Source organism: Rana temporaria, chromosome 8 (genome assembly GCF_905171775.1).
Source record: "Rana temporaria chromosome 8, aRanTem1.1, whole genome shotgun sequence".
Classification (NCBI taxonomy): Eukaryota; Metazoa; Chordata; class Amphibia; order Anura; family Ranidae; genus Rana; species Rana temporaria.
Window position 1 is genome coordinate 44,316,833 of NC_053496.1, and position 12,638 is coordinate 44,329,470.

The 12,638-nt window shown below is 47.5% G+C and overlaps 1 protein-coding gene across 1 annotated transcript in view; it reads right to left on the reverse strand.

The window, feature by feature from the left end:
* Nucleotides 1-12,638, reverse strand: part of SORCS3 (sortilin related VPS10 domain containing receptor 3) — a 774,589-nt gene that overhangs the window by 118,899 nt on the left and 643,052 nt on the right. Inside the window, exon 15 of the mRNA XM_040361656.1 lies at nucleotides 3,576-3,693. Coding sequence (XP_040217590.1) covers nucleotides 3,576-3,693 — 118 coding nt within the window. The remainder of the gene's footprint in view (nucleotides 1-3,575; nucleotides 3,694-12,638) is intronic.

Genomic DNA, 12,638 nt, shown 5'->3' on the forward strand with positions numbered 1-12,638 from the left:
TAGCATGAGCCAAGGCCAAAGTCATAGGAAGGTTATGGGGAGGTATCAGGGGGCAATGCCACCCGAAAATAAATACTGTGCCTCCTAAAAAAAAACTATAGAACATGAAGTAGTTCTAAACCTATATATATATATATACACACACACACACATACACAAAAAAAAGAACACAACTGAGTAGTTTTATAAAGCAGTGAATGTGACATTTACCAAACAATAACTTCAGGTTAATCAATCACTGCAATTTAAATTGAATACCAATAGGAGAGAATGTACAGTGAAGGTCACATTCACTGCCTTATACATACACTATATTGTTATAGGTACTGGCACGCCTGCCTTTACTCGCACAAGAACCTTAAAGTGGAGTTCACCCTAAAAAACGATTTTTTAACACTAGAGGCAGCATAGTAAGGGCATATACTTTTGGCAAGTTTTTCTTTATTTTTCTTCATAATTACCTTTATATTCTGATTTGGTCCAGGGCTTCCGCGTTCTGATGACTCCGGGACTGGGCGTTCCTATCCCTGCCTCAGGCTTCCGATGCTTCCGGGACTGGGCGTTCCTATCCTTTCGTTGGATGATTGACGGCTTGTGAAACAGGTGACCTGTCGCACAACGCACGTCACCAGATTTCCGGAAATACCCGAGCTAAGAGTCGGCACTATAAGGCACCTGCGCCCGCCGTGTAGAGCTGACTGCGCAGGCGCCGTATAGTCCCAACTTGCAGCTCGGCTATTTCCCGACATCTGGTGACGCGCGTTGTGCGACAGATCACCTGTTTCACAAGCCGTCAATCATCCAACGAAAGGATAGGAACGCCCAGTCCTAAAGTCATCGGAACCCGGAAGCCCTGGAGAAAAACAGACTATAAAGGTATGTACAGAGCAAAAAAAATAAAAAATACACCGAATGTAAATGCCCTTACTATGCTGGATCTAATGTGTGTAAAATGTAATTATTTTTTTTTGGGTGAACCCCCACTTTAATGACATCCCAGTCTTAGTCCGTAGGGTTAAAAAATGAGTTGGCCCACCCTTTGCAGCTATAACAGCTTCAACTCTTCTGGGAAGGCTGTCCACAATGTTTAGGAGACGGCTTTGGACAAGTCCTTTATTAAAAAAAAAATTCCAGCGATGCAATACATTCTCGATCTCCAGCACTGATCTCCAGCAAGGAACGACGCACACGATACTGCCTCCACCAGAGGCACCCGGCCGAATGATGTGCAAGCTGTTTGACAGCTCTTTTATAACCAAGGGCGGGGCCACCCGTGACGTGTGACCCCGCCCCCACTGACTCGTCATGGGAAACCCCGTGGCGTCAGAGGGGGCGGGGTCACCTGTCCATGTCACGGGTGGCCCTGCCCTCGGTTATAAAAGAGCTGTCAAACAGCTTGCGCGTCACTCGGCCGGGTCCCTTTCAGGCACTCCAGGGTTTTATTTTTTTATTAAAGAACTTGTCCCAACTTGGTGTGTGTGTTTTTTTTTACATTTTGACACTTTTTTTGGTGAAATGGTAGGAGTACAATGTACCCGTTACCAATTCACATGGGTGGGCCGGGTTGCGTGGTCGGATAAGGGTCTGGTATGGATTTTTGGGGGGAACCCTATGCCATTTTTATTTTATTTGGCGCAGGATTCCCCTTAATATCCATAACAGACCTGAAGGGCCTGATAATGGAATTTAGGGGGACCCCCACGCATTTTATTTTTTTATTTTTCAATGACTTTCAATGACTTTCGATGACTTGTATCTGTATTGCCACAACTTGACAATTCATTATAGCCGCGAATAGTTTTAAATTACTTTTTTTCCTTTTAGAAATGTCATTTTGTACAGAGAAATGCGCTACTTTACAGGCATACTATAATCACCCCCAAGGTACGAAATTTTAGGAAATATTTCACTTTTATTGTTTCACTTTAAGCATTATTAAAATCACTGCTCCCGAAAAAACGGACGATTTAAAAAAAAAAAAAGTGCATTGATACATATCCCCTGGGGCAGGACCCAGGTCCCCAAACACTTTATATGACAATAACTTGCATATCAACCTTTAGGATTAGAACTTTAGATTTCTCCCAAAGACTTTTAAAGGGTGTTTCACAGCTCCTCGAACTTGCCACGAACACCTAAATTGTTCGCTGTTCGGCGAACGGGCGAGCAGCCAATGTTCAAATCGAACTCATGTTCGACTCGAACATAAAGCTCATCCCTAATAACCACTGAAGTGACAAGCCTCAGGTGACACACAGAGATTAAATAAACCCTCCTAAATAGTTGTACCTCTTTATCTGCAGCCCACATTCCTCTACAGCCATCAAAGTACACAAATCAACGGCTTTTTCTCAGCAACAGAAAGCAGGGGGCAGAGAGCGGAGGGAATGGACCCCCCTCCACACAATCTCTTAGAAAAACACGCACAGCTGAGACTGTCAATCACCTCCTGTGTGCAGGAGAGGGAGCAGGGCTGTCACCCCAGGATATGTGGTGAAAGAAAAGTCTAGGGGCCGGATTCAGCAAGAATTTACGCCGGCGTATCTATAGATACGCCGCGTAAATTCAAAGCTGCACCGGCGTATCTTCTTTCTGTATTCAGAAAGCAAGATACGCCGAAATTAGGCTAAGATTCGACTGGCGTAAGTCTCTTACGCTGTCGTATCTTAGGGTGCATATTTACGCTGGCCGCTAGGTGGGGCTTCCGTCGTTTTTGGTGTAGAATATGCAAATGACCTAGATACGTCGATTTACAAACGTACGTGCGCCCAGCGGAATTTTTTTACGTTGTTTGCGTAAGGCTTTTCCGGCGTAACGTTGCTCCTGCTTCTATGAGGCGTACGCAATGTTAAGTATGGACGTCATTCCCGCGTCTAATTTTTATTTTTTTAACGTCGTTTGCGTAAGTCGTTCGCGAATAGGGCTGGACGTAATTTACGTTTACGTCGAAACCAATACGTCCTTGCGGCGTACTTTGGAGCAATGCACACTGGGATATGTACACGGACGGCGCATACGCCGTTCGTAAAAAACGTAAACACGTTGGGTCACCACCCATTTGCATAAAACACGCCCCCCTCATACTCATTTGAATTAGGCGCGCTTACGCCGGCCCCATTTACGATATGCCGCCGTAACTTAGAAGGCAAGTGCTTTGTGAATACAGCAGTTGCCTCTCTGATTTACGGCGGCGCATGGTAAATACAATACGCTACGCCACCGTAACAATGCGCCCGGCTACCTGAATCTAGCACACGGTCTTTTGGATTGTAGCTAATACACACTATAGAAGGGTATGCTGTGTTCGTAGTTTGGCGCCATGAAAAATGAGTGTGCACAATTTTAAAGTGTGTCATGTTAGGTATCTATTTACTCAGCGTAACATCAAATTTCACATTATACAAAAAAATTGGCTAAATTCCGTGTTTTTTTTTCCTTGCTTTTATTCTGCTTAAAAAGGTAATTTTCTAGCAATTTTTATTTTAAATTTTTACATGTAGGAGAGGAATGCCAGAATTGGCCTGGTATGGAAGCAGAAAAAAAATAGAGAATAGCTTGCTGTTGATGTTTCTTACCTGATTGTGTAAATGCCAGTGTTCAAAGTCGTTTTCAGTGCACCTCCGGCCAAAAACAGATTTGTAATCCACTTTCACCAGCTGCCACTCCGACAAGAGACTGAAGTGTCCGAACACTCTGCACAGAAACACACAGTATGGTTAAGCCTTAAGCACGTTATTCCACTTATTAAACGTAACAGGCATTTTTATCATCAAAATAAAAAAAGGTTCCTCCTGATAATCCTGCTATTCTGACTGTCTGGAGGCTGTGGACTTCTTTCCATTTTGGTCTCCAGAGGAATGAAAGCGTTGTGGATCAATACTGCTGTTGTATCAATCAGTTTAATATGATCGGTTGTCTTTTAGTTCTTAGACCAGGAAGATCTGAAGGCAGCCTTGGATGAGCATACAAAATATTTCTCAGAATAGCTCTTTTGAGAACACGCACATCCCCATAGCATGGTTTGCTCATAACAAAAACCACATCCTCCAGGAAAGAGACAATATTCCGAAATCTTATTACTGCCAAAAAGGAAGCAATCTGGAGAACTTTCTGCAGAAAATTGGAATTCGAAGTGGACATTTACAAGTCTGAAAAAATACATTTCTGACATGTCATAATACACAGTAATGGTATTTCAGAAAAAGCTCCACCTTTATCATTATAAAGCTATTCTTGAGCTCCAAGCAGCGACTTTGCCTAGGGTAAAAAAATTACCGTATATACTCGAGTATAAGCCAACCCGAATATAATCCAAGGCACCTAATTTTACCACAAAAAATGGAAAAACGTATTGACTCGAGTATAAGCCTAGGGTGCCTCACTGTGTCCATGTACATGCCTCACTGTGTCCATGACTCACTGTGCCCATGCCTCACTGTGCCCACGACTAGACTTACATTTAACATGGGAGTATATAGAAGGGGTGCCTGGCTTTGAAAAATCGGTGCTCCCCTCGCATAGGTCCCCCAGACAGCAAACTTAGCACACTTATAAAGGAGAACTGTGGTTACGTGTGTGCCAAGTTTGGGGTCCGGTCGGTACTGGGTCCCCAAAGTTACCAGAGAAATTACCGTTTAACATGGGAGTCTATGGAAGGGGTGCCCGACTTTGAAAAATGGTGCTCCCGGCCGTAGGTCTCCCGAACAAAAAACTTTGCACACTTGTAGAGGAAGAGTGGGGCTATATGTGTGCCTAGTTGTGTGCCTAGTCCAGAGGACCTATGGCCGGACAGTACTGGGTCCCCAAAGTCCGGGAGATCCGGCGCAAAAAAATGTGCTGAAAAACTTGGCTTATACTGGAGTATATACGGTAAGTTATTAGTATACTGCAGGCAGGAGAAAGGATTTCATCAGTCTCTTCTCTTCCAGTGTACATCAAGTCACAAGGTGACGCAGCATTTACATCTTTTTTTTTGCATGTTTTTATGTGCGAGTTTGGTGTATTTTTATGAGTAATTTGCATGGTTTTATACAGTGTTTTTGAACTTTTTTTATTAGCCAATAGAGAAAACTATCATCTGTTACGTTATTTGTTGCTAGGTTTTTCAGCTTATTCAGCTTTTCCATCAGCTTTTATTTATTTTTTCAATGTGTACTTGTCTGTTAGGTTAAGGGGTAAGAGTTAAAGCGGAGGTCCATCCTAAAAAAAAATAGCCAAAAAGGCTAAAAAAAATATGTTTTTCTTTTTTTTATACTTCCCAGAAGTGGCTGTTACTAGGCAGATCGTCCTAACTAGGGACGAGCTTCGAGTACGAGTCAAACTCATGTACGACTCGAACAGCGAACAATTCGGGGTGTTCGCTGCAAATTCTAAAAGCCGCAGAACACCCTGGAAAAGTCTATGGGAGAAATCTAAAGTGCTAATTTTAAAGACTTATATGCAAGTTATTGTCATAAAAAGTGTTTGGGGACCTGGGTCCTGCCCCAGGGGACATATATCAATGCAACAAAAAGTTTAAAAAAAACGTTTTTTCGGGAGCAGTGATTTTAATAATTACTTAAATTTCGTACCTAGGGGGTGTGCAAAGTATGCCTGTAAAGCAGCGCTTGTTTCCCGTGCTTAGAACTGTCCCTGTACAAAGTGTCATTTCTGAAGGATAAAAAGTCATTTAAAATCACTGCTCCCGAAAAAAATGCAGTTTTTAAAACTTTTTTTGCATTGATACATGTCCCCTGGGGCAGGACCCGGGCCCCAAACAATAACTTGCATATTAGCCTTTAAAATGAGCACTTTAGATTTCAAACGTTCGAGTCCCATAGAATTTAATGGGGTTCTAAAGTTCACACAAACTTTTGGTCCTTTCGCAGGTTCTGGTGCGAACCAAACGGTGTTCGGTGGTGTTCGGCTCATCCCTAGTCCTAACCTGCCACTTCCTTGTCCGCGGTGGTCTTCTTTCTTCTCCTTCTCGCGCTTCCTCCTGGGAAATGGGGAGCGTTGTCTTCTGGGACCTTTAGACATCCAGTAGACATCCGCCAATTTACATAGCACCGCGTGACTCGCAAAAGGATTTCTTAGCCAAATGGATCTTTTGTATGACTAAGTGGAGCTGAACACAAGAAGGAAAAAGTACCTAGAAGTAGAGGAGAAGTAGCCGATGGGCTTGTGCAAGCTGGATTTTGAGGCAGAGGAACTAGAGATCAAATTGCCAACATTCGCTGGATTATGGAAAAAGCGAGGGAGTTTTCAGAAGAATGTCTACTTCTGCTTTATTGACTACAGTAAAGCCTTCGATTGTGTGGCTCACAACAAGATACAAATACTGAAAGAAAGGGGAATACAAGACCACCTCACCTGTCTTCTGAAAAACCTGTATGCAAGTCAAAAAGCAAAACAGGACATCGAACAACTGACTGGTTCAAAGGAGTGCAGCAATGATGTATATTGTCACCCTGCTTATATAACTTATATGCAGAATACATCATGTTAATTTCCAGGGTCAATGAATCATAAGCCGAAATTAAGATCACCGGGAGAAATATAAAAAAACAGAGATATGCAGACGATACCACACTAAAGGCAGAAGTGAAGAAGAACTAAAGAGTCTCTTAATGAAGGTAAAAGAGGAGAGCGCAAAATATGGCCTGAAATTGAACATTAAGAAAACTAAGATCATGGCAACTGGTCCCATCACTCCATGGCAAATAGAAGGAGAAGAAATGGAAATAGTGACAGATCTTATCTTCCTAGGCTTCAAGATCATGGCAGATAGTGATTGTAGCCATGAAATTAAGAGACACTTGCTTCTTGAGAGCAAAGTGCCATATACAGTAGTCAAAGCTATGGTATTCCCAGCAGTAACCTATGACTGTGAAAGTTGGACCATAAGTAAGGCTGAACGCCTAAGAATTGATGCTTTTAAACCAGGGGTGGGCAATTATTTTTTCGATGGGGCCACATGAGAAACTAAAAATATTTTGGAGGGCCGGGCCAAAAGGCTAAACTCAATACTGCATAAAATCAATTGTATTTCTTTATAAAAAGCAGTAAATATCATTGTTGGACAACTGGTACGAGTACTTGTTATAGACATTAGACAGGAGGGGGACAGAGGCTGGGGACATGACACAGGAGGGGGACAGAGGCTGGGGACATGGCACAGGAGGGGGACAGAGGCTGGGGACATGGCACAGGAGGGGGACAGAGGCTGGGGACATGACACAGGAGGGGGACAGAGGCTGGGGACATGACACAGGAGTGGGGCCAGAGGCTGGGGACATGACACAGGAGTGGGGCCAGAGGCTGGGGACATGACACAGGAGGGGGACAGAGGCTGGGGACATGACACAGGAGGGGGACAGAGGCTGGGGACATGACACAGGAGGGGGACAGAGGCTGGGGACATGGCACAGGAGGGGGACAGAGGCTGGGGACATGGCACAGGAGGGGGACAGAGACTGGGGACATGACACAGGAGGGGGACAGAGGCTGGGGACATGACACAGGAGGGGGACAGAGGCTGGGGACATGGCACAGGAGGGGGACAGAGGCTGGGGACATGGCACAGGAGGGGGACAGAGGCTGGGGACATGACACAGGAGGGGGACAGAGGCTGGGGACATGACACAGGAGGGGGACAGAGGCTGGGGACATGACACAGGAGGGGGACAGAGGCTGGGGACATGGCACAGGAGGGGGACAGAGGCTGGGGACATGGCACAGGAGGGGGACAGAGGCTGGGGACATGGCACAGGAGGGGGACAGAGGCTGGGGACATGACACAGGAGGGGGACAGAGGCTGGGGACATGGCACAGGAGGGGGACAGAGGCTGGGGACATGGCACAGGAGGGGGACAGAGGCTGGGGACATGGCACAGGAGGGGGACAGAGGCTGGGGACATGACACAGGAGGGGGACAGAGGCTGGGGACATGACACAGGAGGGGGACAGAGGCTGGGGACATGACACAGGAGGGGGACAGAGGCTGGGGACATGACACAGGAGGGGGACAGAGGCTGGGGACATGACACAGGAGGGGGACAGAGGCTGGGGACATGACACAGGAGGGGGACAGACGCTGGGGACATGACACAGGAGGGGGACAGACGCTGGGGACATGACACAGGAGGGGGACAGACGCTGGGGACATGACACAGGAGGGGGACAGACGCTGGGGACATGGCACAGGAGGGGGACAGACGCTGGGGACATGGCACAGGAGGGGGACAGAGGCTGGGGACATGGCACAGGAGGGGGACAGACGCTGGGGACATGGCACAGGAGGGGGACAGACGCTGGGGACATGACACAGGAGGGGGACAGACGCTGGGGACATGACACAGGAGGGGGACAGATGCTGGGGACATGACACAGGAGGGGGACAGATGCTGGGGACATGACACAGGAGGGGGACAGACGCTGGGGACATGACACAGGAGGGGGACAGAGGCTGGGGACATGACACAGGAGGGGGACAGAGGCTGGGGACATGACAGAGGAGGGGGACAGACGCTGGGGACATGACACAGGAGGGGGACAGAGGCTGGGGACATGACACAAGAGGGGGACAGAGGCTGGGGACATGACACAGGAGGGGGACAGACGCTGGGGACATGACACAAGAGGGGGACAGAGGCTGGGGACATGACACAGGAGGGGGACAGAGGCTGGGGACATGACACAGGAGGGGGACAGACGCTGGGGACATGACACAGGAGGGGGACAGACGCTGGGGACATGACACAGGAGGGGGACAGAGGCTGGGGACATGACACAGGAGGGGGACAGAGGCTGGGGACATGACACAGGAGGGGGACAGAGGCTGGGGACAGGCAGCCACTGTTTAATCAATAACAATTGACAACAGTTGCTGCATGTGATGGCACAGTGGCTGCGTGTGATGGCACAGTGGCTGCGTGTGATGGCACAGTGGTTGCGTTTGATGGGCACAGTGGCGACAATTGATGGCACAGTGGCTGCGTGTGATGGGCACAGTGGCAACAATTGATGGCACAGTGACTGCGTGTGTTGGCACAGTGGCTGCATGTGATGGCACAGTGGCTGCGTTTGATGGGCACAGTGGCTGCGTGTGATTGGCACAGTGGTTGCGTTTGATGGGCAGAGTGGCTGCGTGTTATTGGCACAGTGGCTGCGTGTGATTGGCACAGTGGCTGCGTTTGATGGGCACAGTGGCTGCCGTTGATGGGCACAGTGGCTGCGTGTGATGGGCACAGTGGCTGCGTGTGATGGGCACAGTGGCTGCGTGTGATTGGCACAGTGGCTGTGTTTGGGAACAGTGGCAACAATTGATTGGCACAGTGGCTGCGTGTGATTGGCACAGTGGCTGCGTGTGATTGGCACAGTGGCGACAATTTATGGTGGCACAGTGGCTGCGTGTGTTGGCACAAGTGGCTGCATGTGTTGGCACAAGTGGCTGCATGTGTTGGCACAAGTGGCTGCGTGTGATGGGCACAGTGACCCCTCCCGGTGTTGTGTCGAAGTTGGTTTCCCCAAGGAAACCTGTTTCCCCTGGCTTTCGGCTGCGATCGGAACTCCGCCCCTCCAGCCTGATGCAGACCAGCTCCTCCCGGCTCTGCCTCTCTAGCCGATCGCAACTCCGCCCCTCCAGCCTCCCAGTTTACTCCGCTCCAGCTCCGCCCATTGTCTCTCCTTGTTTCATTGCCCGCCTTATACAGCTAATGGCACAACATTGAAAAAGCGATATGTGCCTGGCTTGCGACTGATTTAACCCTTTAAATGGCGCACTACCATGCTGCAATAGTGTGCATTGCAGGTCCATGGGGCTCTAATGCAAAGTGAATGGTGGCTGCACTGTGACCAGCTCACAACTGCATGTAATGCACACCACTGCGATGTGGTCATGCGGCATTTATTGGGCTATATTAAGAGGAAGAGGCAATACATTGATATAAAATGCCTCTGAAAAGCAAAAAAAAATGTGGATCGCTCTTCACCGCCTGATTTAACCCTTTAAATGGCGCACTACCATGCTGCAATAGTGTGCATTGCAGGTCCATGGGGCATGCACACCACTGCGATGTGGTCATGCGGCATTTAAAGGGTTAAATCAGGCAGTGAAGAGCGATCCACATTTTTTTTTGCTTTTCAGAGGCATTTTATATCAATGTATTGCCTCTTCCTCTTAATATAGCCCAATAAATGCCGCATGACCACATCGCAGTGGTGTGCATTACATGCAGTTGTGAGCTGGTCACAGTGCAGCCACCATTCACTTTGCATTAGAGCCCCATGGACCTGCAATGCACACTATTGCAGCATGGTAGTGCGCCATTTAAAGGGTTAAATCAGTCGCAAGCCAGGCACATATCGCTTTTTCAATGTTGTGCCATTAGCTGTATAAGGCAGGCAATGAAGCAAGGAGAGACAATGGGCGAAGCTGGAGCGGAGTAAACTGGGAGGCTGGAGGGGCGGAGTTGCGATCGGCTAGAGAGGCAGAGCCGGGAGGAGCTGGTCTGCATCAGGCTGGAGGGGCGGAGTTCCGATCGCAGCCGAAAGCCAGGGGAAACAGGTTTCCTTGGGGAAACCAACTTCGACACAACACCGGCCCTGCCTACTGTTATCACCGCGGCGACAGCGTTCGTTTGAACAGCTGTTTTCCCCGCCGCGCATAGACACTCCCCCTTGGACGGATCTGTCCAATCGCGAGCAAGGGGGAGTCACATAGACACTCCCCCTTGGACGGATCTGTCCAATCGCGAGCAAGGGGGAGTGTATGTGACTCCCCCTTGCTCGCGATTGGACAGATCCGTCCAAGGGGGAGTGTCTATGCGCAGCGGGGAAAACAGCTGTTCAAACGAACGCTGTCTGTAATGTTCCCCGCCGCGGTGATTAACGTGGCAGCGGCGGCGATTTCGGCGGCGGCGATTTCGGCGGCGGGGGGGGGGGCCGGATTAAAAGGTCCGACGGGCCGTATACGGCCCGCGGGCCGTAGTTTGCCCAGGTCTGTTTTAAACTATGGTGTTGGAGAAGACTCTTGAAAATCCCTTGGATGGCAAGACGATCAAACCAGTCAATCTTGAAGGAAATCAACCCTGAATATTCACTGGAAGACGAGATCCTGACGCTGAACCTCATATTCTATAGCCACCTAATGCGAAGAGAGGACTCACTGGAAAAGACCCTGATGCTGGCAAACATGGAAGGAAAAAGGAGAAGAGGGCGACAGAATACAAAATAGATAGATAACATCATCGAAACAATGAACATGAAGTTAAGCAAGCTCCAGGAGGCAGTGGAGGACAGAAAAGCCTAGTGCGCTATGGTCCATGAGGTCAGGAAGAGTCTGACATGACTAAATAACTGAATAACTGTGCATAAAGCCAGCTCCACAAAGACATGTTTTAATTAGTTCAGTGTAGAGGAGCTTGACTAGCCTGCACAAATCACTGACCTCAACCCTACTAAACATCTTTGAGATAAATTGTCAGGCCAATTGAGTGCCAGGTCTTCTTGTCCAATATCAGGGCCTAACCTCATAAATGTTGCCAAATAAGTAAAAATTATCCCAGACACACTCCAAAATCCTCTGAAAGGCCTTCCCAAAAGGGTGGACACTATTAAACTTAAAAAAGGGGCATCAACTCCACATTAATACCCATGGTTTTAGGAATGGAATGACCAACAAGCTCATAGAGGTGTGATGGTCAGGTGTCTTCAAACCTTTGTTCATATGGTGTAACTCAGGTACATGGGTGTTGACTCCTCTGATGATCAGTACCAAGCTCCTGCCTTGGCCACTACAAGGGTGTCTGATGCCCTGTACACACGACCGGTTTTCCCATCGGAATAAACTCGTTTTTTTTTTTATGGAATTCCGCTCAAGCTGTCTGGCATACACACGGTCACATCAAATTTCCAACCGTCAAGAACACGGTGACATACAACACTACGACGGGCCGAGAAAAATTAAGTTCAATGCTTCCGAGCACTAGGCATGTGCAAAAGGGAAAATTTTGTTTCGTTTCGTTTTAATTCGTTATTTAATTAATTTTGTTAAGTTAGGTTCGTTACATGTGTTAAATCCGTTTTCGGAACTCGTTCGTTTTCGACCGAATTTCGAAAAATCCGGTCGAATTCGAAAGTATTTCGACCGGATTCGACAACAAATAGTCTCTTTTCGAATATAATTTCGAAATTCGATCGGAATTCAAAAAAAAAAAAAAAAATTTGAATTCCAAATCGAAAACCCGCGGACGAAATTCGATCGGAATTCGAAAAAAATTCCGATCGAATTTCGTCCGCGGGTTTTCGATTTGGAATCGAAAACGTTCGTTCGGATTCGGTAAATTCATTAATATTGCAATTCGGGAATTCGTATGCATCCGAATGTCCGAATAATGAAAAATTCGTCCGAATTTCGATTCGGAACGAAACGAAATGCACATGCCTACCGAGCACTAGTTGACTTGATTCTGAGCATGCATGGTTTTTAGTCCGTGGGAATTGCATCCAGATGAATGGAAATTCGGGTAGAAATTTTTTTCATCTGAAAAATTGAGAACATGTTCTCTATCTAATTCCGACGGAAAAAGTCTGATGGGGCATACACACGGACAGAATATCCGATGAAAAGCTTCGGTCTGATTTTTGCCTTTGTAAAT